General features: G+C 51.6%; 1 protein-coding gene across 1 annotated transcript in view; it reads left to right on the forward strand.

Annotated features, from left to right (window-relative positions):
• The window catches only part of ETFA (electron transfer flavoprotein subunit alpha), a 37,994-nt gene extending 18,143 nt beyond the window's left edge, over positions 1-19,851 (forward strand). Inside the window, exons 10-12 of the mRNA XM_059678397.1 lie at positions 13,144-13,209; positions 15,726-15,806; positions 19,573-19,851. Of these exons, the coding sequence (XP_059534380.1) occupies positions 13,144-13,209; positions 15,726-15,806; positions 19,573-19,611 (186 nt within the window). The 3' untranslated portion in view covers positions 19,612-19,851. The remainder of the gene's footprint in view (positions 1-13,143; positions 13,210-15,725; positions 15,807-19,572) is intronic.
• The last annotated feature ends 5,656 nt before the right edge of the window (positions 19,852-25,507 follow it).

A 25,507-nucleotide genomic window follows, 5' to 3' on the forward strand; every position in this document is an offset into this window, starting at 1 on the left:
CTCGGCTGTAAGCAGGAGCCCGGAGGCCCTGGATTGAAGGCATTACTTCACACTGTTCCGACTAGTGCAGATTTGGATTATTATCTCCTAAATAATATTTTAATTAATGCTGCTAAATGCTGCATTAGGTTCTTGGCAGCCACACCCCACCGTTGGCGTGGGTTCCCCTTGTGGACACGCAGAGCTGTCTGATCCCCCCACACTTTCTCGCCTGCTATTGAACCGTCTCCCTTGTCTGCTGGTCATGCCGTGTTTCTTTGTGTTTAAACTGAACACAGTCCTTTCATTTATCTTCATTAAACTTTGGTCTGTGTTCTCTACTAGGAACCTCTTGTAATAGTTCTGAAAAGCATCATCGCAAATAGTAAGAAGTTCCCTGTTTTTTCAAGTAAGGGAAACATTTCATTGTACTCACAAAATAATTTTCCTTTTATCATCAAAAATTTTGAGAAAACATAATATCCAAAAGATTCTATGAATTTAGTTACACTTTTTGTTGTTAATCCTCACCCGATGGTATTTCTCCTATTGATTTTTAGAGAGAGTAGAAGGGAGGAAGGGAGGGTGGGAGGAGAGAGACAGACAGACAGACAGACAGACAGACATCAATGTGAGGCCGGGGATCAAGCCTGCAACCCAGGCGTGTGCCCTTGCCTGGGATTCACACCAGTGACCCTTTGGTGCACGGGCTGCCTCTTGCCACACTGGCCAGGGCTAGTTACACTTTTAAGTACATTTTTCTTTGATCATTCACAGCAGTTTACACACACATACAGAAGATCATTGAGCATGTATATATGGAATATCTCCTGGTATGTTGATGGATTCATGCTCCCTTTAAGAATTCCAACGCAGTGATATGAAACCACCAGTCTATAGCTTATGTTGCAACAAAGACTTCGTTCCTCTCTGTTTGTTAATTAACTTTTTATTTGGAAATAATTTCAAACTTACAGAAAGTTGAAAAGCTGTAAGAGCACTGTGTGTGGTTTTGATTTGTATTTCCCTGAAGATTTAGTGATGTGGAGCACCTTTCCATGTGCCTGTTGGCCATCTATCTGTATGTCTTTCCATTTTTAAATAGGATTATTATTATTATTATTGCTATTCAGTTGTATGAGTTCTATTTTTTAAAAATATGTTTTTATTGATTTCAGAGGAGAAACATCAATGATGATCGGCTGCCTCCTACACGCCCCCTACTGGGGATCGAGCCCGCAACCTGGGCATGTGCCCTTGACTCTTCAGTCCGAAGGCCGATGCTCTATCCACTGAGCCAAACCGGCTAGGGCTGTATGAGGTCTTTATATATTTTGGATGTTAACCCCTTATTGGATATATGATTTGCAGATACTTTTCTCCCATTCAGTAGGTTGCCCTTTCTTTTTGTTGGTTTCCTTTGCTGTGCAAGGGGCGTAGATACCTGGACCAGACTGACAGCTACTGTCAGAGGGGAGGGGCAGTGGATGAAAGACAGTGACGAGATTAACCAAAGAACATATATGCATAACCCATAGACACAGACAAGTCTTGACCTTGGATATTATTAGATAAAGCGGTGATGATAAACATCTTTATTCTTATTTTCAAGGAAATCCCTCTACTAGTACACTACTAGATATGTTTGCTGTCTGTTTTTGGTAGACATTCTTTATCAGATTAAAGAAGTTCCCTACAGTAGACTGTATGTAATAGTTAAAAAGGGTTAAGGGTTTAGACTTTCCAGCCAGGTTGCCTGAGTCCAGCTCTTAGTGTTACCACTGGCTTCCTGTGTGACCTTGGACAAACCCCTGAACTTCTCTGTACAGTATTGTCACCGTCTAGTGGAGTTGGTGGTCACTGTGGGGCCGGCCGGCGAGGCTCAGGGCTGAGCATCGACCTAGGAACCAGGAGGTCACAGTTCTATTCCAGGTCAGGGCACGTGCCCGGGTTGCAGGCTCAATCCCCAGTAGGGGGCGTGCAGGAGGCAGCCGGTCCATGATTCCATTGATGTTTCTCTCTCTCTCTCCCCCTCTCCCTTCCTGTCTGAAATCAATAAAAAATAGTCACTGTTTTGTTTGGTAGTTATAAAATCTTGCTGAGTTAATATATGTGAAACACTTAAAATTGTGCCCAGCAGTTACTATTACAAATCCTCATTTGCTAAGACTTTTTTTCTTTTGAAATAATGAGCAGATACTGCTGAATTCTTATTTCTTTAACTGGTGTCTGATAATGTCACTGGATGTTGTTAGCACATTAATATTTGTTGAGCTTAATACAGTGTCAGATTTATGCCATGATTAGAATTAGAATGGCTTTTAAGCCTTGGCCAGTGGCAGTTCCCGTTTACAGTTGTTTCTGGATTTGCCTGCAGAGACTGTTGCTGACTTCACCTTCCTAACCATCAGGCGAGAAGCATGTTGCAGTCATTATAGAATCTGTTATCTATTGCCAGGGAAATGGGTTTTTGCATTCAGTGCATCTTCTTCGTGGTTGCTTTGTCTACATTTTGGTGTTCCACTAACAGATCAGGGTCCGTTTATAATTCTGATAGTAGGCGAAAAGTTACTAGATGAAGAAGCAATTTGGGGAGAATTTATCAACACAAGAAATTTTGATTCTGGGGCTCTGTTTTGAAAACTCACTAATGTCAGAAAGTCTGTGTAGGAACAAACTTTATAGAGTTATTTGTGTACAGCTGGGACTGCTGTTCTGTCCGGCTGAAAGCTGCAGATTGAGTGTCCTTTTCATACTGCATTATCCAGCTTGGCTTTTAACTCCCAGAGAGCTGTGTTCACAAATTGATGCTTTATTCCTTTGGGTTTGGTATAGAAGCATTAAATTGTACTAAAATATTCATATGTGAGTGCATTTAGCTGAAAGCCACTGCTGTTCTAGTCCCAAGAGGACCAAGAGCAATTCTGTGTGGACTGGCGTCCGCAAGCACCTGAGCACGGAGCCGCTTAGAGGCCGTGGCGTGGCGGGCGGGCGGTCCTGCAGTGCAGCCCGGAGGGACCAGGAGAGGCTGCAGAGTGTATACACGGGGGTCTGGATGCATAAACCGGTTGTGCAGGAGTTAAAAACGTATTTGCTAACAATTAGTTGTATCTTTGACTTCTAATTTTATCTTTGATTCATTTTTGTTAGACTGATTTATCTAAACATTTATTCCAGAGGACTGTATCAGTAACATTTTTATACAATATTGTTTTATACATAAAGTTAAAATTTGTAAGTTTGGAGAGTCTATTGAATTCTTTTTACATATAGAGTAACTTTGAAAGCATTCCACTGATGTGATATATTGACCTATCTTGTCAGTCCAATTTAACAGCTGACATGAAAATCAGTAAGAGTAGACAGAAAATCTTTGTGGTAGCTCTCTTGGTGTGGTAACTTGAAAGGAATAGAACTATTCTAAATTTTTATTCTTATTCTAACTGAATTTTTGGTTCATATTAAAACTAATTTACTTTCTCATGAATAGCTCCAGATACAAACATGCACATGAATGTCAGAGAACAGAGACATGCACTAGAAGGCAGTGTTTATTCAATGGATAACTGACATTCAGCGTATGTAATCCCACCCCTTCGTTCACTTTAGGGTCCAAGATACCAGTACTAACATCTTGTACAAAAGAATATTTTAATAACTTAATGAAATTCTTACAACTCTAGAAGGTGCCAAAAGGAAATCTTTCTGTAACTTAGGCTGAACTTCACAAATCTGCTTGGCTTTTTTCCCCCATAAACTTCCTTTTTTAGACAGTTTTAGAGTTGCAGAAACATTGCAAAGATAGGACAGAGGATTCATGTAGATCCTGTCGTACCTTTCCCCCCTTATTGTTGTTGTCATTTTTTTAAACATTATAGTAATTGAATTTTATAATTGGCAAAAACACGAGAGTCTAGAATTAAGTTTTTTAAAAATGGAGAATTGTGTGAAGTTTTCTGACAGGGTGATAACTTTCTAATGACTTTTTGATTGTTGTGAAATCTAACAAAATACGCCATTTAGTCATTTTTAAGTATACAATTCAGTGGCAGTAATAACAGTCACAATGTTGTGCAACCATCATCACTATACCCAAAATTTTTCATGGTCCCAAACAGAGAAACTCCATACCCATTGAACAGTAGCTCCTCCCTCCCACCTCAGCCCCTGGTCCTCCCTGGTCCTCCCCGTATGTTTCTGTGATTTTGCCTGTCCTGGTGGGTATTTCATAAAAGTGGAATCCTACGTTATCTGTCCTTTCGTGACTGTCTATTCCATTTAGCGTGTTTTCAGATTTCATCTGTATTGTAGTGTGTGTAAGAACTTTATTCCTTTTTATGGCTGAAAAATGTCTGAATAATATTCCGTAAACATTTTGTTTATTCATGTATTTGTTGACGGACATTTGGATTGTTTTGTTTTCACCTTTTAACCATTGTCAATAATGCTGCTGTAAACATTCACAGACAAGTATCTGTTTGAGTCCCTGTTTTCGGTTCTTTAGGTTCTACACCGAGGAGTGGGGTTGCTGGGCCAGATAGTAATTCTGTATTTAGCTTTTTGTTGTTGTTAATCCTCATCCGAGGATATTTTTCCCGTTGATTTTTAGAGAGTGGAAGGGAGGGGGAGAGTCAGAGAGAAACTTCAGTGTGAAAGAGACACATGGATTGGTTGCCTCCTGCATGTGCCCCGACCAGAGCCAGCAATTGAGCCTGCAACCGAGGTACCTGCCCTTGACCAGAATCGAACCTGCACCCCTTCAGCCTGCAGGCTGACGCTAACCGCTGAGCAGAATTGGCTAGGGCTGTGGTTAGCTTTTTGAGGAACCTCCAAACTGTTTTTCTCAGGTTATTTTGTAGCTTTCATGAGCTCCTTGGCACAAAAGTTACCATAATTTTATTTTATCTTATTTATTTCTTTATTTTAAAGATATTTTTATTGATTTCAGAGAGGAAGGGAGAGAGATAGAGAGTCAGAAACATCGATGAGAGAGAAACATCGATCAGCCGCCTCCTGCACATCTCCTACAGGGGATGTGCCCGCAATCCAGGTATGTGCCCTTGACCGGAATCGAACCTGGGACCCTTCAGTCCGCAGGCCGACGCTCTATCCACTGAGCCAAACCGGTTTTGACGTATTTTAAAGATATTTTTATTGATTTCAGAGAGGAAGGGAGAGGGTAGAGAGATAGAAACATCAGTGATGAGAGAGAATCACTGATTGGCTGCCTCCTGCACGCTCCCTCCTAGGGATCGAGCCCGCAACCTGGGCATGTGCCCTTGACCGGAACTGACGCTCTATCCACTGAGCCAAGCCAGCTAGGGCTTATCGTAATTTCAGACTAAACATCAAGAAAGGCTGTGCTTAAGCAGTGGCCTACTTTTCCTAGTAATTGTGGGAAAGCAGCAGCAAGGGAGTGAAGAGAGTAGGACTTGGGAGCCTGTTCTCGTGAGCTGTTCCTGGGGCTTCGGTTTTTTCTCGTTGATAAGCAGAGATTGCTTAGACGACCTTAGAGTTCCTTACTGCGCAGTATTCTTGACTGGTCTGTACAATTCAGCGTGTTCTGACTGACTTGGGAGACCTTAATGATAAAATACTTGGTAGTCAAACTTTTTATTTAACCTGCTGAAATGCAAAGCTTTGCACTAGATTGGTTATATATCTAAGTACTTTGGTGTCATTTACCCAAATATTTCCATATAACTTAATCTGAATAATTTCAACAAGGTATCTGATAGCATACTTGGCTTTCTCACATTCTCAGTATACTTGGGAGTGTTTTCCCACACTGGAAAACGTGTGAAATAATGTAGAAGCTCAAGTTAATACTAGGCACTTAATTGCAAAAGAGTTCAATATTAAAAGTTATACTTTACGATAAAAAATTCTCTGAAGAAAAACCTTATTTCAGGTCCTGTGCATCCTATGTACTCAAAACCCATCATTTAAAAACAGTACTAAAAGGTTAAGAGCTGAAACTTCACTTTTTCTGAGTTACAGTTAAACTTTTCCAATTGTGAGCCACAGTATAGTTAATGTCCTTATTTTTTTAAAAATATATATTTTTAACTTTGTATTTGAGCAGCTGGGTTATTCGTTTACATTTTGTACAAAATAGTGAAGGACATGCTGAAGCACCTGCTGTGGTGCATGAACTGCCGTCTGCTCTGGGCGGGTCCCCCCCGGGGAGTTGGAGGAAGGCACCCATTGGCTCCTCCTGGGGAAAGCGGGTCCGGCAGGAGAACATGGAGGCGCTCATTTCCAAGGCTGGGTCAGGGTTCCAAACATGTTTGGCTGGATTCAGGGCTCACATCCTCGGCCCAGTGAGCACACGCCTGGGAGGGCCGTCCACGTGAAGCCTCCAGGGGCTGGGCGAGGACCGCTGCCTCCTGAGTGTCTGCTGCGTTGGCTCTGACTTCCCGTTAGGAGTCATTGGGAGCCAGATGTTGACGACATTGAAAGCCAGGTCCGAGTGTTGTTTTACCTGGAACTGTTAGCTGGTTTTCAATGCAGGTACGTAAATTAAAACAAGCATCAACAACAGTTAACAGTAATTTCCAAGTCTTGCCTCTTCTGGGTCCGTCTCCTTGACGGCCTTGCCGCTGGTGCGCGTGGGGGCCTGGCTGAGAAGTGTTCTGTTGAGAGTGATTGGCAGGGAGCTGCAGGGTGAAGCGTGTGTCCCTACTCAGCACAGGAGCCCAGAGATAAAGTACCAGCTGGTTCTTAGTAACGTGGGACAGAATCCGGTGGAAGCTAGAATCGGTGCTACTTTTTACATAGAAACCCAAGTTAGCTGTTCATCTCATCTGGCTTCAGAGATTTTTCTCTAGGTAAACGTAGACTAGAGTTTGAATAGACTAGTGACTTCAGTTAAAGCTGCCAGTACTGTCACAACACGAGCTCTTGTGGGATAGTAGAGAAAGTACTGAATTCAAAACCCTTGGGTTAAGAACCCTGCCTTTTACTATGTGAGTATATCCTTAGACAGCTCACTCACCCTGCCCGAGGCTGTGCTTTCTCGTCTGTAAATGGGAACATTATCCGTTCCTTTGAGTGACTGTCGTGCATACAGAGCACAGTGTGGTTGCTGGCATCCCCGAGATGGCGTGTGACTGTGGTGACGAAGTGCGTCCTGCGTGCTGTCCTCGCCGGGAGCATTGTCTGATGGATGGGACGTACTCCGAGCTTCAAACCCAAGTGGGGGTCCGGTCCCTTTGTGTGACGCTCAGCTTAGCCATCGCCCTGCCCGGGAGTTTGTGGCACAGGAGGGCGCTCTGTGGGGAAAGAGCCACCGATCACTGTGCTTCACATTTGGGGGCCTCGTCCAAAAAGAGAAGGGACTTAAACACATTTGGCAAACGTAAGGTAATTTGGCCTTTGAGTGAGCAGCAAGATGAACTACAGCAACATTAATGCGCAGGAGACTTGCCGCAATTAGAAAGTACAGTTAGGTTAATCTCCTCCTCAAAAAGACATTCGTTATTTGCTGTAATAAACTCCCTTTAACTCCTAACCCGGCCGTTGTCCTGTGGGTGTGCCATGTTTCAGCTGGAACAGTTGCCGTTGAAGGTTATGCCTCTGTGGTCTTTGGAGTAAGGAAGGTGGAGAGACTTGCCGTGTTGTAAAACTGCTGTCCAGTCTGAGGCAGTGACAGGTCTTGTTTTTGAGAACGTAACGTCGGATCTCTGAACTTTAGTTAGAATTGCTTATGATGGTTTTTAAAATTTTCATCTTCGAAGAAATGTAGTTTTTTATATTCCTTCCCCAACTCTGTCTAGAAAGGGAGGCTGTTGGTAGAAAAGAAATTTTAAACCTGATTTTCAAAGAGATGAAGCAACATTGGCTTGGTCTTGGTGCTCTGGCAGCTCCAGAGTTCACCACTCCACTCAAATTCATGTGTCATGTAAACAAAAAACTAAATGTTTACATTTTTCTACTTTGTTTACAGTAAAGCAGATTGAAGTTTCTGCAGGCAGAATACTGTCCCAATTCCAGAAAGAGTCAGTGCATGAGTTCATATCATAAACTTGTCTAATTTTTACCTCTTATATATTTTATACGACCAATTTAATGTCTTGATAATGTGTATCTGGGATACGTATCCCTGTACAAAGATTGTGTTCGAATTTTATAAAGAAATTCACCCCACATTCAGCCACCACTGTCTAGGAAGTTGGGCAGAAATTATGACTCTATAGCTCACCTTAAAAAAATGCAAAAAAAAGGCCCTGGCTGGTGTGGCTCAGTGGATAGAGCATCAGCCTGCAGACTGAAGGGTCCCGGGTTCAATTCTGGTCAAGGGCACAGGCCCTGGTTGTGGGCTAGATCCCCAGTGAGGGGCATGCAGGAGGCAGCCGACCCATGATTCTCTCTCATCATTGATGTTTCTATCTCCCTCTCCCTCTCCCTCTCTCTCTGAAATCAATTTTAAAGTATATATATTTTTTAAATTCAAAAAAGGAACCAACAGGAATCATTGACATTTTCCCAGTACATTATCCCAGGAGAACTGTGTCACTGTAATAAGAAATTTCTTTGAGAGACTAATAGTTTAAACTACTCAAGTAAAGTGGAATGCATATGATCAGTGGCTGCCATATTATAACTTTTAGTTTAAAGGTCTGGTGATGATTAGGTAATGCTGGCAGCACTGATAGCCTCTGTAGCCTATTGTGAGCACTTCGCGTGCGTGGTGGTTTGATAATCGCACACTCCCATTAACTGCGCGTTTACCTCCGTTTCACACATGCGGTGAACCCTTGAGAGGTTAAGTAACTCCCAAGAACACGGATGGTAAGTGGAAGAGTGAGGACCTGAACCCTTCTCTCTCACCTTATTTATTTAGTTACTAGAGGCCCAATGCACCAATTTGTGCACCCGTGGGGTCCCTGGGCCGGGCCTGCGGGGATCGGGCCTAGACCGGCTCTCCGACATCCCCCGAGGGGTCCCGGAGTGCGAGAGGGCGGGTCTCGGGTGACGCACCCTGGAATCGGGCTCCCTCCTCTCTGGTTCTGAGTGCGTCACCCGAGAACCGCAGCTGCCAAGTGACTGTAGCGCGGCAGCACCTGCACTGAGCGTCTGCCCCCTGGTGGTCAGTGCGCGTCATAGCTGCCCGTCTGATGGTCGCGTAGGCTTTTCTATAGATAGATACTAGTGACTGAACAAAGGTCATTGCTCATTTTCAACTTTCTTGAGCTGAGATCTTAGCTCACTAATTTTCTGTCATCCTAAGTGTTACTGTTCAGTGCACCCCACATTTTCTGTTACGTGGTCATCCTCCTTTATCCACAGAGTGTACTTTCCAGGACCCCCAGGGTGGTGCCAAACCCTCTATATATGGGACAGAAGTAGGTTTACAGCTGTTCATATGGAAAGTAATACAGTCCTATCCTATGTAATAAAAGGCTAATATGCAGATCGACCGAACGTCCGAACGACCGGTCACTCTGACGTGCACTGACCTCCAGGGGGCAGGAGCTCAGTGCAGGAGCTGCCCCTGGTGGTCAGTGCACTCCCACAGGGGAAGCACCGCTCAGCCAGAAGCCCTGAGCCAGGCTCACAGCTGGTGAGCGCAGTGGTCGTGGCTAAGGATGTCTGACTGCTGGGGAGCGGGCCTAAGCCGTCTGTCAGACATCCCCCGAGGGCTCCCGGACTGCGAGAGGGCGCAGGCCGGGCTGAGGGACCCCCACCCCCCCCCACCCCCAGTGCCTCTCGTAATTAATGTAATACAAGGATAAACTCTGTGTCCTGGCTGTCTCGGTTGGGGTGTCATCCCGTACACCAAAAAGGTTATGGGTTTGATCCCCGGTCGTGGTGCATACAGAGGCAACCAATCGATGTTTATCTCTCTCTCGCCTCCTCTGCTCTCTAAAATCAATTAATATACCCTCAGATGAAGATAAAAATAGTAATAACTGTGTTTCATGTACTCACAACTGTACACCTACCTTTGCCCTCCCCCCCCGTACGTACATTCCGATGATAAAATTGATAAATTAGGCACAGTAAGAAATTAGTAAATGAATTCCTTCATTCACTTGAAATATATGGTATTAGGGTAGGCATTAAATTGCCTTATAAAGATAACTCTACAAGTGGAGTTCTTATTAATACTGAGAAAACACTGGTAAATGGCTACTGAGATGAGAACTTTACTTGAATAGATAAGTGTGTGTGATTGTCAAACATTACATCATCTGCCAAAACTGGTTTGGCTCAGTGGATAGAGCGTCGGCCTGCGGACTGAAAGGTCCCGGGTTCGATTCCGGTCAAGGGCATGTACCTGGGTTGTGGGCACATCCCCAGTGGGGGTGTGCAGGAGGCGGCTGATCGATGTTTCTCTTTCATCGATGTTTCTGACTCTCTCTATCTCTCTCCCTTCCTCTCTGTGAAAAATCAATAAAATATATTAAAACAAACAAACAAACAAACAAAAAAACATTACATCATCTGAAGATGTTTTGGAAACAGCGTGAAATTTCATCACGGCACTCAGCACGTGTGAATTAAGGTGGAGGGATTCAGAGGTTCGGCTTTCCAGGTGTAAAGTAAGGAAGTTATGGGGTGTGAAGTGTGGTCGCTAATACGCAGAGACTGTGGTGATGGAGGTGAGCGGGGTTGCCGTGGCGACCACGTTGTGAGGCACAGAGATGGAGTCACGATGTTGCACACCTGGAGCTGAGGTTGTATTGTATGTCAGCTACACTTTAATTTTTAAAATCTGGAAAAACTTGTTCATTTCTGGAATTTTTCATTTAATGTTTTCGGACGGCAGTTGCTCATGGGTAACCGAAACTGTGCAAGGGGGACCGCTGTGCTCTCTGTTTTGTTATTTTGTTCCAGGTATTTAAAATTTTCAATTTACTAACTCAGATTATTTAGGTACCCCCCCCCCCTTTTTTTGAGAAGTGTGAGTTTTTCAGGATATATTTTTTTCAGGTTCTTCCAGAGCAGGGGTGGGCAAACTTTTTGACTCGAGGGCCACAATGGGTTCTTAAACTGGACCGGAGGCCGGAACAAAAGCATGGATGGAGTGTTTGTGTGAACTAATATAAATTCAAAGTAAACATCATTACATCAAAGGGTACGGTCTTTTTTTTTTTTTTTAGTTTTATTCATTTCAAACGGGCCGCAGGTTGTTATCCTCTTACTGAGCCCTTGTGGTGAGCCTGTGAGCGTGAGCTAGTTGTCTTTTCCCACCTGGAAGGCAAGGACGATATGGACACAGGAAAGTCGCAGCGAGCATGGCTTCTCAGCTCCTCCCTCGTATGGGCGCTTGGGAAGGGCAGTGCTGGCACCACGGGGTTCTGCCGGGCACACAGCTTGTCTGAATGAATCGGGAAAGGACCCCATTCTCAAGTGGCTTCACTGCCATCTGTTGGGAAATGACTGTCATAAAAATGAAGATGTGCAGTGACTGATGGGAATCACGCTTCCCCCCAGAGCCCTTCCGTGTCCACGCCGCCCAGCTCTGCACGGGGCCCCGCGGCCCCCTGTGCGCTGAGGGACCGCACCTTAACTCGCGTGGCCGCGGGGTCTCGGGAAGCTGGGCTCTAAGCTACGGACAAGCCTCACAGAAACCTGTGAAGAGGGTTCGCATAACTGAGGTTTTTCAGACCAGCAAGCGGGGCCCCACAGCCTAGAGAATGGCCCACGGTCACCTGTCTGTCAGGGGCTGGGCTGGGGTTGACACGTGGGCGGCGAGAGTCCAGAGCCTGGCTCGTAGCCACAGGCCAGGGTGCTCTTGCGCCCCTGACGCGGCAGCTCCGTCTCAGCCCCCGTTCTGTGGGCGAGTCTGCAGCTGCAGTCTGTCCGGTTGTGACAGAGGAGGGGGGATTTGTGCCTTTTCCTGCCGGCCCTTGTTTGCAAGGAGGTGCTGCCTTACATCGCAGAGTAACCCTGTCCTCTGCTGGCTGAGCCTCACCCCTCCCACCGTCCTGTTCTCCAGTTGAGGGGCCGGCTGTGCTGCTGCGGCTGTTGGTTGGCCTGGGCTCGCCCTCTGGGTGCCCTCCCTGCTGGGGCCGCTGGGGCTCCAGTCTCACCAGGACCCGCCTTCCCCTGTGCCTGCTCCTTCCTCCGCTCCCCACTCTTCGGCCCTTAAGTGCTGTTCTCCCCTCAGCAGGCCTCTCATGGTCTCGCCACATTCTCTCCCTCACTCGCCCTCTGGTTTAGAGGCGAGCGCCTGGGGCAGGGTGGCCTTGGTCCACACACACAGAGGTCTCCTGGCCTCCTGTGGGGCTGTGGTGGTGGTGGTGATCGTGGTGGTTTTTTATCGACGACGCGCAGAAACGCCCCTGAGCCAGGGAAGGCAGCCGACAACATCCTCTCCCAGAGACTGCCTCCTTTCTGCCTGAGAGCCACCGAGCTCCGGAAGCAGCCAGGACCCCGGGCTCAGCCCGGCTGTTGTTCTCGTGCTTTTGTTCGCTCAGAAACCCTTGTCTGCAGGACCGTCGGGAGGTCCCGTGGCCGCGTGGGCCTGTCCGCCTGTCTGTGCTGCTGGTGAGAAGGCGGGAGGGCCCGGAGCCACCGTCCGGGTTGGTTTGGCCCAGAGTCTGTTACCTCCTCCGGGACACGGTGAACCTCAGCAAACAGCATTCACTTCTGGGGGTTCAAAGAAAACTGCATTTGTATTACATTTATATGGACATTGACTGTTGGAATGAAGCAACAATGTTATCAGTATGTTATGATGCACATGGAGAGGCTTTTAAAAAATAACATGTTTTTATTGATTTCAGAGAGGAAGGGACAGAAACATCAATGATGTGAGAGAATCATTGATTGGCTGCTCCCCGTACATCCCCTACTGGGGATCAAGCCCACAACCCGGGCGTGTGCCCTTGACCAGAATCGAACCTGGGACCCTTCAGGCTGCGGGCTGACGCTCTATCCACTGAGCCACACCGCTAGGGCTGGCGAGGCTTTGAAGCCTTGTGGAGTCATGTGGACGTGTGTGTCGGAAGGACTCGCAGAACTGTGACCCGTTCCGATGCTGCTTGTGAGTGTGCTAGGAGAGGGCTAGTGCGACAGTGTCTGACGGTAGAACTTGTTGGCCTGGGTTGTCCTGCATGTGGGATTTAGTAAGTGTATTTTGATTAACAGTTTAATGAATGTCCTTTCATATAACATAAATACATATTAACGATACGGCCTCTCTTCTCTCAGGAACTGTATATTGCTGTGGGAATATCTGGCGCCATCCAACATTTAGCTGGGATGAAAGACAGCAAGGTAATGTCACAACAGTGCTGCTACGTGGATAAAACTTCCTCTTTATAAAACTGACCTCGCAGTGCGTGGAGTTCAACCGTTCACGTAGGTCTGGGGCCTGAGATGTAGGGGGGCAGTGCTGCGCCTGGAAAAAGGCCTGACCCCGCGTCCAGCCCCAGCGCTGGTGACCTCAGCGTGTCCCGTGTGCACTCAGCTCCTGGCCTGCCCAGGGCAGTGTGGAGGTCCCTTTCAGCTCTGAGTCTGTGGATGGAAAACATGGGGTGAAAACAGCTCATTCTCTGCCCGCTTCACCCTGGTTCCCTAAGAGCCCCCCCCCCCCATACATTAGAAAGGCCCCCCCTCTCGGGTTGTTGCTAACGTGTGATGGACACATTTGAGTTGGAGTCTTAATGCTGCAGTAATTTTAAAAATACAGTGCACACAGGGAACACTGACTTCCACTTGCTGCTCGGACACGTCTGGAAGTCCCGTGCTCCTGTGCACCGGCTCTGTGAGCGCCTCTCAGAACACGGCACACGGAGCCACGCATAACAGTGCGCAGTTCGAATGATGAACTTAGTCTGTCATGAAGTCAGAGATGCTTCTGACACCCCCGCTTTTATCCATTCAGATGGAAGTTTGATATAAAAGGTAATAAAACTTTTAACAGGTTTGGCTTCTGCCGTGAAAGGATACATGCACTACCTTCTGTAACCTCTCAATGAATTGCCTCAAAACCAGTCAGATTTTACAGTCGGATGGCAGGTTCTTCACTGAGTTCTGAAAACAGCAGTGCCAACGCGGAAAATGTTATTGCTGCATTGGAGGGAAAAAACACTCCAACACCAGTAACCGTAACACATTTTTAGCTGGGCCAGTTCAGACATACCCAGAATCCTGCTTCTCGAAAATAAAAGACTGCCCGCCAAGAGGACGCTGGTGAAAGTGCTCGCTCCAGGCCAGCAGGGCTGGATTGGGTGAGAGATGGACTAGACCAGATAGTACACGCCCAAGCAAAAAGGGAGCAACCCACAGGAATAAACCTGAGCCACGACTTCGCCTGTCCACGCAGTCGGCAAATGTTTACTCAGCACGTACTTGCACTGCATGCTGGGGATGCTTAGCTGAGAAAGACGCAGCCCCTGTCATCACTGTCTGGTGTGGGAGACACAACAGTCTGGCTGTCCTTTTGGTTAAGCTCTGAAGCAGGACTTTGGAGTGATTGGCTTATATCCGATAGCTGCTTTCATAAATCTGATAGCTGCAGTTTGAATGAGCGTTGTGATTTAGTTGAAAGAATATGAGATGTGTTGTTATATCAAGCAAATCAGTGTAACGAAAGCACTTTTGAACAGTATGCATATTGATATGGTTGAATACAATCTGCTTTTAAAGCTGTAAGGAAGAAGAGCACGGATTTCTAAGGACGTAAAAAGAAAGCTCTAGGCCAGTGACGGCGAACCTTTCGAGCTCGGCGTGCCAGCATTTTGAAAAACCCTAACTTAACTCTGGTGCCGTGTCACATATAGAAATTTTTTGATCTTTGCAACCACAGTAAAACAAAGACTTACATTTTTGATATTTATTTTATATATTTAAATGCCATTTAAAAAGAAAAATCAACCAAAAAAATGAGTTCGCGTGTCACCTCTGACACACGTGTCATAGGTTTGCCATCACTGCTCTAGGGTGTAAGCAAGGTTTTATCATAATTACTAGTATGTATAGTTGATAATTCAGGAATATTCTTTTAGTAATCTAAAAAACTTAGCAGCCCAAATATTTTTTTCTTAAATATTTCTGTGGTTCCTTGCCCACAGTTTTGTGCTATATCTTTAAAAGTAACTTTGAGCCCTAGCTGGTGTGGCTCAGTGGCTAGAGCGTTGGCCTGTCGACTGAAGGGTCCCGGATTCGATTCCAGTCAAGGGCACATGCTCAGGTTATGGGCTCAGTCCCCGGTGTGGGCCGTGCAGGAGGCAGCTGATCCATGGTTCTCTCTCTCTCCCTCTCCCTTCCTCTCTGAAATAATTTAAAAAATATTTTTTAAAAAGTAACCTTGCTATCGAGGGATGGAAAAGCTCTCAGATGATTAAACTGTCAGATGCTTAGCAAGGGTCTCCAGGAAATGGTGGCCCAGCGGTCACCGCACACACCTCTGCCAGTCGCCGGGAGCCAGGCTCCCTGTGCCCAGAAGAGACGCCTCCACCCAGATCGGAGCCTGCGGCTCGGACGGTTTGTCCGCGTGACTTTGAGGCTCAGAGCGGACCCTTGTTTACTGTCTCTGACCCCCGTGGTTCCTGTGGCCTGTTCCTCCGGCCGTAGTTTCCTGGACTAACTGAGCTGCAGGCTCCGGTCTGGGAGATGCTGCCCTCGCTCTGCGGGCTCCCCCGGGCTGGGAGTGACAGTCGTGTGGCCTGTGTGTTAAGTCGGACGGTGAAAGTCCGGCCCGCTTGTCAGTGGGGAAGGGAACATAGAACTACCCACGTACGTGGCCTGTTTTCTTGACAAAGACCAAACTTCTCGTTTCTGTTTCACAGACGATTGTGGCAATTAACAAAGACCCCGAGGCCCCCATTTTCCAAGTGGCAGATTATGGAATAGTCGCCGATCTGTTCAAGGTAGGCTGGCGCTGCGCGTGGTGGCTGTCGTCTCTCCTGTGTCCGAGCACCTCTGAGTCGATCAGGGAGGGAGCTGGTATAGGGAGACACTGTGTGTTTGTGCATCTGTGTGTCTGTCTCTGTGTGTGTATATTAATATAGGAACATAATTTTGAGCTACTTCAGGTGAAGTTGTCCTAATAAATACATGATGTTTCCCTAGAGCTTGATACTTCTCCCTTTAAGGGTCCGTATTGTCTTTAAAATGCCCACCTGGCTCTTGGCTTCTCATGAACCTGGACTCCTGTTTGGCAGGTACTATGAGGACAGTCACATCAGCCTCCTGGGGAACCTGCCCCAGCTTCCCAGGGGAGAGGGGGCGCTCGGGTCCCGCTTCTCGGGGGAGAGGGGGTGCTCAGGGCTTCTCGGGGGAGAGGGGGTGCTCAGGGCTTCTCGGGGGAGAGGGGGCGCTCAGGGCTTCCCGGGGGAGAGTGGGCGCTCAGGTCCCGCTTCCCGGAGGAGAGGGGGCGCTCAGGGCTTCCCGGGGGAGAGTGGGCGCTCAGGTCCCGCTTCTCGGGGGAGAGGGGGTGCTCAGGGCTTCCTGGGGGAGAGGGGGTGCTCAGGGCTTCCCGGGGGAGAGGGGGCGCTCGGGTCCCGCTTCCTGGAGGAGAGGGGGCGCTCAGGGCTTCTCGGGGGAGAGGGGGCGTTCAGGTCCAGCTTCTGTCCCAACAAGTGGCTCTGCGAGCTGTGCTGAGTTCAAGCCGTCCCTCCTGACGTGACAAGTGTGGAGGGAACACGACTCCCAGGGTCACCCTCTTCATTTTTCCCTGATCTTTCTACTCGGCTGCTGCCTCCATGTTATCCTCCGCGTGAGAGAGTGACGCAGGGTGTTGAGCACCTGGCTCTCCCGTGGCCACATGAAAAGGGTACAGGTGGCCTGGCCTGGCCTCTTGGTGCCTCAGGGCCTGCCTACAGGCTGCTGGGTCACCTGTGCAGCCATCACTCGTGCAGGGACAGAGGCTCTGGAAGTAGCCTCCAGCCGGGGAGACGTGGGTTCGCGGGAGCAGGAACCCCTCACGCAGGGAGCTGTGTGGGCCTGACGGAGAGCCTGCGCCCAGGACAGCCGGGTGGTCCGTCCGGCAGGAGGTTGGCGCCAGCCTGGGCTTCGCCAGCGCCCTGTGCTCCCCACGCGCTCGGTGCCTCTACTCTGACGTGCGTGTCCCCCCGCTGCTCAGTGACGCCCCGGACGCGGTGCGGGGATGGAGCGGGGCCGCCGCTCTGGGTCAGCACGGCACCTTCCCTCAGAGGCCCTCCCCTTTGTCTCTACAAGCGAAATGCGTTCTCCTCCATTTGTCTGTGTCCCCGAGAGTTGTGATTTGGGGAAATTACTCAGCAAGTTGTTAACACAACTCCTGCCGGCTCCTGGTTCTGTCCTTTCATCACTGCCTTCCTCGCTCACCAGCTGCTGCAGGCGGGAGGGCAGCACCAGGGCCTCGCACATAAAAGGGCCCCATCTCGGACGTGCCCGTCACATTGCGTCCTCAGCTGATCAGAGTGAGGGTCACATCGGTGGTGATTACGGCAGTTCTGACCGAGGAGTGGACATGGTGGTTTAGTGAATGTATTCACTGGGGCCACACTCTCTTTTAAAAATCAAATATTTAAAGGAATAACAACATTTAAAAAAAAATCTCAAACATTGTGAATGAAAATTAGCATTATCTATTTTGGATTAAGATCTTATAGAAAATAACTCAATAGCTGTGTTAAAAAAAACAACACCTTTTTTTAGATTAAATTTTTCATGAAAACAGGCTAGAGCTCAACTTTTTCTAAAGGAAACGTGAATTTGGTTTAGAACACAGAGTTGTTAAAAACCTTACAGAAGGTCCTCCTGCCCCAAAAAGGGTTGAGGGGGTTTCTCTCTCTCCACCATCTATGTCTTTTTTGTTTGGTCAGCCTTAGACTCCCAGGCACAGCACACGCTGCATGCCCTGTGAGTGGCTGGCACGCGCTCGCGGCCCATCCTCCGAGGAGAGGGGGAGGGTGTGCCAGCACTTGCTGCCCGAGCTAACGCCCCAGCTCCCTGCCGGCTCCCTGCCGGCTCCGCGGGAAACAGGGCCTTTCCATGGGCTGCAGACAAAGCCACGTTCAGGAGAAACGTGTCGACAATCTCCTTGATGAATTTTGTACGAGCACATTGTTTCCACCCAATGGGAGTAGCTCTGCTAAATAATTGAGAGGCGCACTCACCAGGGTGTGCAGCGGGCATGTCTGCGCGACGGCGGTGGGTCCCTTGGCAGCCTGGGTGAGGATATTGACACCAGCTGCTGGGGTCCAACCCCAGCAGGTCCAGGGGTCCCCAAAGGTGTGGACGGAGTCAGCGAAGAGGGAAAGACTCAGAGGCAGCGTTCAGTTGGTCAGCAGCCTAGCCAGGATCTCTATAGCCAAGTTCTGGTCAGGATCTCCAGCCAGGTTCTGTGTCCATGTTCTCTTGCTAGGTTCTCCAGCCAGGTTCTGTAGCCATGTTCCCTCGCTAGGTTCTCCAGCCAGGTTCTGTCCAGGTTCTCCAGCCAGGTTCAGTCACCAGGTTCTAGTCAGGTTCTCTTGCCATGTTCTATCCAGGTTCTGTAGCCAGGTTCTGTCTCTAGGTTCTTCAGCCAGGTTCTGTCTAGTTTCTCCAGCCAAGTTCTGTAGCCAGGTTCTGTCCAGGATCTTTTGCCATGTTCTCTCGCTAGGTTCTGTGTAGGTTCTGTGTCTAGGTTCTGTGTCTAGGTTCTGTGTCCTGTTGTCTTGTTACATCTGTATTTATACCAGTTGATTCAATCCTATCAATCTCTATTACAAAGGTTAGGGCGTTTCTTATCTCCATTCCAGGGAGAAAAGATTATGTAGCTTAAGCATGATTGTTCATAGTTAAAGTGATTAATTTCCCACCTGGCACTTAGTTAAGGGGTTTTATTCCCTCCCTAACTTCAGGGGAAAGTCCCTACCTGGGGAAACAACCTTTCTCAGAGAGGTGACCTTGGTTAAAACACATAGTGCCAAGAAGGTGAGCAAACACATTAAGAACGGTATGCCATATATGCCAGGTCCCTTGAAACAGCAAGGATGGACCGGCTCCCGGCAACCAGCGGCTCAGCTAGCGCTCCGGCGGTTGCGTGCCGTCCCCCTGCAGGTCCCACACGGGCAGCTCCACACTGAAAGTCCCGGTGCAGCCAGTGAGCTGGGAAGACTCAGGGTCAGTAAATAACCCTCTCAGCCTGGGCCTGCCCCTCCCCGTGCCCTCCCCGTGCCCTCCCCGTGCCCTCCCCGTGCCCTCACTGTCCTGCGGGCCAGCACTGTGTGGCAGGAGGCCTCGGTGCTAATAGCGATGGCTCAGTGGTCAGCGTGCCTCGGGGCACGGCAGTGCTTGTGAGATGAACGGTGAGCAAATGGACAGACAGGAGAAAAGGTTGAGGAGGTTGGCAGAGGCGTGACTGAGCGAGACTTCGCGTGGCCTTTGAAGGGAAGGCAGGCGTGCGGTGGGGAGGGGAGAATGCCGGGAGCTGGAACTCGGCACAGACAGGAGACGCTGGACTTGGTTTTGTGCGGGGCCTTTCTGAGGGCTGTGATGTGTCAGAAAGCTCCGAGGCAGTGAGTGGGCTCTTGGCCCTGCAGCCCTGTGTCAGGGTCTCTCCGCGGCGGGAGGAGGGAGGGAGGCACCTGGGCACAGGAGGGCTTCCTGAGGTGGTGACCAGTCACAGTGGCCTCAAGTGGCCTAATTACTCTTTTTCTTAATTTGCAGGTAGTTCCTGAAATGACTGAGCTATTAAAGAAAAAATGAGTCATGATCATGTGTTCAGAAGAAAAATTATGAGTATTCCGCTGAAATTACAGTCACGGCTATTATAACAATCGCTGGAAAGCTGCATTTCATAACTCGAGGGGAAATTCTAACAGGTGCCAGAACACTTTCTTATGGGGGTTTTATGTTTCTTTTTAACTGTGGTTCCAAACAATTATTTTTGAAATTTTCTAATTCTGTAATAAAATATAATAAAGTCTTTCCACAGCTTTAAACTACTACCAGAAATATCCTCGCTTCGTAAAGAGAGAGAGAAAATTGAAGAAAGGTAGTAAAAATCCATTTTTTTTCTTTGCCTGACTGGTTCATCGAGGGCTCTGTCTGTGAACGTGAATGTTGCCGCCGTCCTAGTCCCCTGACCTCGTTGCTAAGAGAGGGGACGGACGGGCAGATTCGGAGTTAAGAAAGCAGGGCCACGCCGCGTGGTGGTGATCTTAAAGATGCCTCTGTCTTCAGAAAGTCATGGCGCCCTGGCTTCCACCTGGTCCTGCGGAAGGTGCTTGCCGGCTGAAGTCAGATTGTTTTGTGTAAGGTTTTGTCAGCGTGTAGGACTTTGTGTCTGGAGAGGGGAGGGGAGGGGAGAAGGAGGGGCTGCTTTTTGATGCTGCTATAAACTAACGGCCCAGTGAGCGCACAGAACCATGCTCAGGGTGAGAGGGTGTCCCTCAGCTCGGCCTGCGCCCTCTCGCAGTCCAATCCGGGACCCCTCGGCTTGGCCAGCGATCAGGGCCTATCACGGCTTTCCTTCCCCCGGCTGCCGGCAGCTGGCCCCACCCTGCCACTGCCACTGCTTGACATCTGTGTGGCGCTGCCCCCCCTCCTGCCCTCCGCCCCCACCGGTCACCTCCCTCTGCAGGCGACAGGCATGAGTGCGATCGCTTGACTGGCCTGGGCCTCCCTCTCTTGCCGCCGGCCGGGTAGCCTGGGCCTCCCTCTTCGGGGCAATCGATCACCGGGCGATCGCGATCGCGATCGGGCTCCAAGATTGATTGCCATGCAGAGGGAGGCCCCGCCCACCTGCCCAGGGCTTCACGATCAACGGTGGCCTGGGCCTCCCTCTGCATGGCAGTCGGGGCGATGGTGGGCCCCCCGACCAATCGCATCACACCCGCCTTGGCTGGCCTGGCGCCAGTGTGTGTCAGCGTGGTCGTCCGGTCCAGAGGGTCATTCGGTCGATTTGCGTATTTTGCTTTTGTTGTTATAGAATATGTTTAAAATCACGTGCAGAGAATGCTCTGTTTATCCTGTGGCCTCCTGTGAGCTCTCAGAAAGCAGCAGCGGGTGAACAGATGTGGTTCGCACGGCACGCACGCTGCAGCCCCAGGCGTGGCTGAGGTCGGGTGTCACAAAGAGCCGGACGCTGTGTGAGTGCAGCCCCCGAACAGGTCGTCCACTGCAGGACGGTGTGGACAGGTGTCTAGGGCCGTAGGAGGTGGGTTGTGACAGAGCTGCCACCTTGACGCAGGTGTGCAGCCGTTAGGGGTTAACGGGACACGGGGAAGAGCGCGGAAGTGACCGGCGATACGTGTGTGTGTGTGTGTGTGTGTGTGTGTGTGTGTGTGTGTGTGTGGCGGGGGGGGGAGGGGCCTGCCTAGAGCTGCGAGTTGAACCTTTTTGATTTGTGTCATGATCACTTGCTGTGAGACACTTTAGACGGTAAATGTCTCTGGTATTTGAACCTTCTGTTAATGAGGCAGAGGAGTGGGTGAGTGGTCCGCGAAGAGCTGTGTGCCTCCCTCCTGCAGCGGGAGCCGCGAGGAAGGCCCGGACCTGACCCAGGAGGACCGAACCGGGGGAGTGTGCAGGGTGGGAGGGAGGAGGGGACGTGGCTGGGAGGCTGTGGCAGGAACCCTGTGGCTTGTGCCTGGATGGGTTTGGCTGAAAGCTCTTTGGCTACAGAATGGGTCCCGCGAGGCCAGAAATGGTCCAGAGCTGTGGGCGAGGCTGGCAGAGGGGGCCCTTCCCCCCAGGCTCGGAGCGTGTGCTGGGGCGGAACCCCAGCTGTAAGTGCTCTCTCTCTTCCTGAGAGGGGGGGCTGGCGGCCTCAGGGCACTCCCTCCGGAAGGGCTGTTTGTGCTGAGAGGCTGGGAACCCAGAGGACCAGATTGTAACAGATGGATCTGGCTCGCTCAAGGCGACTTGCCTGAGAACCTTCTAGAAAGCCGCTCGGGTGAAATACTGCCACAACTTGGTATATGCCAAGGTTTTAAAAAAGATACTTTGTGGGAAACCCAAATGAAGAAGAGTTGCTGATAGTCCTTGGCTTATAAGGTCGTTTTGTTTAAAGTTCGTCGGAGGTGGAAAGGGTAGGTAGGAACCGTGAGAAACCAACCTCTCAGGAGAGTTGATTTGCCTCCGTCCCAAAGCAAGCGGTAGAACTAGAGCACAGACCACAACTTCTGGCCAGTGTTCCTGATGGAGACCTACTGGGTGCGTCACGTCCTCTGCTGCAGCGGTCCCCCAAGTGCGTGTCATCACCCCTCCTTTCCAGACGGAGGGACTGGCCGAGCGGTGCCTGACCAGGATGCAGCCAGGGAGCAGGTGTGGAACCTGCCTGGCCTCCAGGCCTGGGGAGCAGGGCCTTTCCTCTGCACCAGGCTGCCCCCCACCCTCCACCCCCACCCCATCTTCCAGCTTCTGCAGGACTCCATCCTCTGGTTGCCATGAGCGCACGGGGCAGTGATCAAGGGGGGCTTATTGGGAGGGAAGCTGGCGCTGCCTTTCTGTGGGGTTTGGATTGGGGTGCCGTCAGGCCCTGGTGAGCCTCACTTGTCCGCACTTCACCGGCTTTGCCTCCTCCCCTGGTGCCGCGGGGACAGGCAGGGGCTGGGCTGGGCCAGGGTCCAAGAGGGCTGAGCGCGGAGCCGGCTGGTCACCAGGACAGGTGGGCTCTGGTCCTGGTGCTCTTACGCTGCAGGTGCAGCCCGTTGTCCTGTTGGTCTCCTTTCACACACGTTGTCATCACGTGTAAACGGCTGTTGCACTGGGTTCTCTGTCAGGGTGTCTCCTACCTTCTACCTGCGGGCAGTGCTGGCAGGTCGATGTGATGGGAGCCTTTCTGAGAGCTTGTATATCCAGGGGTCTGTGCTGGGCCTTGACGTACACTGTCCCGTTGCCCCACGTCCAGCCGTGCTGCCCTTAGGCTAGTCTGCTCTCACCCACCCTCCAGGCCCCAAGTCCCTCTTGGGGAGAACAGGGGAGGCACCTCATCCTGCCTGGCTGGGCCCGGCGAGTGGAGGGAGCGAGAGGAGAAGCTGAGCTGACTCAGAAGGGGCAGCAAAGCCAGCCGGGAGGACGTGTGTCCCGGGCAGCAGGCAGGTGGACGAGGTCCAGAGGCACCAGGACCATGGGGGTGGGGGCCTCCCCAGTCCTGGCCTGGCCTCCCTGTTCTGGGCCACGCTGCCCAGGGAAGACACTGATCTCCCTGGTGGCCCCGCACCCACCCCTTCTCTGTACAGTGGAGGGGGAGGGGCCCTACCTCGTCCTGAGGCCCCCGAGCACCTGTGGAAGGTGCGTCATCACAGGCCCTGGGGCGTCTGCCACCTTCATCCCGGGGTCAGCGTCCTGCCTGATCCTGGGGGGGGGGGGGGGGAATAGAGCCAGCCAGGAGCAGGGCTGGCCCAGCGTCAGGTGCCTGGGCACCGACACCCTCTAGGCACAGCAGCAGCTGAGGCGGAGGCCCCACACCTTTCGAGACCCGGGCTCGTCTGTGCCACCCGAGCTGCTGTCAGTGCCCGTGTACAGGCGAGGCCCTTCCTCCCTTGTGCAGGGAGCGCCCACAGCCCTGCCCTCCGCCTTCTCGTCAGGTGAAGAGGCACCACGTGGCCCGGGAGCAGCACCGGGCCTCCCTGAGCTGAGGGCCGTCCCCGCCTGTGGGACTTGGTCTGAAGGCCAGGGTTGGGGTCAGAGGCCTGGGCCTGGCGTCATTAGGGGAGGCAGACAGGGCCGGGCGCCCGCTCAGGCCCAGCTCCCTTGGGGGCTGGCCACCAGCACTGCTGGCTCCGAGCCTGGCCCCTGCTGCCCGGGTCGGCCTGTCAGGGGGCACCCTGGCCACAGGGGTGGCTCCCATCCAGTTCGGGGCTGAGGCTGGGCAGGGAGGGGCCCTGCTGGAGGGCCCACAGGGAGGGCAGCTGCCTGGGCCGGAGGCCGACTTCTGTCTGGGCTGTGCCACCGGCTCCATCCCAGGTGCCCACTCCTCCACGTGCCGTGTGACGTCTAGCAGCCTGACAGACCTGGGTTTGATCCCCCGCCCCCCTCCCCGCCAGGTCAGTAATTGAGCAGGGAAAGCAGCACCCCCTCTGCAGAGCCCATCACCCAGGAAGTGAAGGACTGGGAGCCGTTGCTGTCCTCTCCCTCCTGCTGGCTGCCGGGAGACAGCTGTGTTCCCAGGCCCTCCCCCTCTGGGGGCCCCAGGGGCACCATGAAAGCCACAACTTTTACTCTCGCCTCCAGGCTCCACACCACACCTGTGCCCTGGCATGTACGTGTGCACCCGCTAAGCTGCGACCGTGGACTGGGGGGCGGGGGGGGGGGAGCACCTCTCGTGATCCTTCTCCCGTCCTGGTCTGGCCCTGCCGTTCTCACCAGGGGCTGCTCGGCAGAAGGCACCGCACGGCCACGTGTCACCGAGAAACCAGCTTCCGAACGAAGCTCTTCTGCCGACCCCATGTCTAGGTGGGGAAACTGAGGCAGGGAGCAGGAGACGCTTGCCTAGCAGCGTCCCCCAGGGCTGTCCTTCAAGGCCTCTGGTTTCTCCGGAGAAGACGCCCACAGCAGGGGCGGGTACTGGCTGGCGGCTGGGTCTCACCTCTGGCTCAGGACAGGCCCCTCCCGTCCAGTTTGGGCCTGCAGGCCGCTCGTCCGGGCCCTGCTGGCTGTTGCCTGAGAGACGGTCAGTCATGCCGCGCCCTCCACCCTTCATGTGACAACAGCTGTGACTTCTGCTTCCAAAGCTCTGCAGCCTGGCGCACGCCTCGCACGCTGCGGGGGTGGGGCTGGGACCCAGGGTGGGCGCCTCGCTGGGGTGTGTGTCCTTAGTTTCCGAGGCGCTGAGCCTGGGGCGCGCTCTGTAAAATGGAGGTCGTGACACCGGCTCACAGGGCGCCGGGGGGGGGGGGGGGGAGCCCATGTGTAGAGGCCTTAGGGCGCTTCGTGGGCACTGTAATTTCGCTGTCGAGGACCCAGAATGCCTCACGTGACACCCCAAAACTGGCGGACAGATTCCTTTGACAATGATGTGCTTGGCCTCGCATGTGCCCCCCTCCCCCCGTCTTCCAGTTCAGCCTCTGGTCTGCCCCAGTGCCGGCCCCGCCTGTGGCCTGTGCAGGGTTCGGGGCGCTGGGAGGCAGGTGCCCCAGCCTGGGATCGGGATTTCCTGGGGCCACAGGAGCCTGTGGACACCCTGACCTCCTACGGGGGGGGGGGGTGCGTGAGAGTCGCTGAGAACAACCTGGACAGGGACGGAGGGAGAAAGGGCGGCCACGGGCAGGTAAGCCAGTTCACAAAGGGGCTGGAGGGCAGAATGGCCAGGACGGCGGCTGCTTGTGGAGGAAGAGGAGGGAGCCCGATGGGGGCGTCAGGGTGGCGCTCAGCTTTTCACCTGCTGAGTTGGGGATCCCAGGGAGGCAGCTGGGTCAGGCAGTTGTCCGTGAAAAGGGGGGATTCTGGCCTCCTGGGGGGCAGTGAGGGAAGGGACTCGTCCACAGGCCGGCAGGGTGAGCTCCCTGCCTGGCCCGGGTGCCCTCCTCTGGAAATGTCTCGGGGCTGCCGGAGAGGGTGGGCTCCCTGGGTGGGGTCCCAGCAGCCAACCCCAACCCCAGCGAGGACTGCAGGCTTCGCCGAGGCCAGCGACCCAAGAATGCCTGCCAACCTGGGC

The sequence above is a fragment of the Myotis daubentonii genome, chromosome 21 (genome assembly GCF_963259705.1).
Source record: "Myotis daubentonii chromosome 21, mMyoDau2.1, whole genome shotgun sequence".
Lineage (NCBI taxonomy): Eukaryota > Metazoa > Chordata > Mammalia > Chiroptera > Vespertilionidae > Myotis > Myotis daubentonii.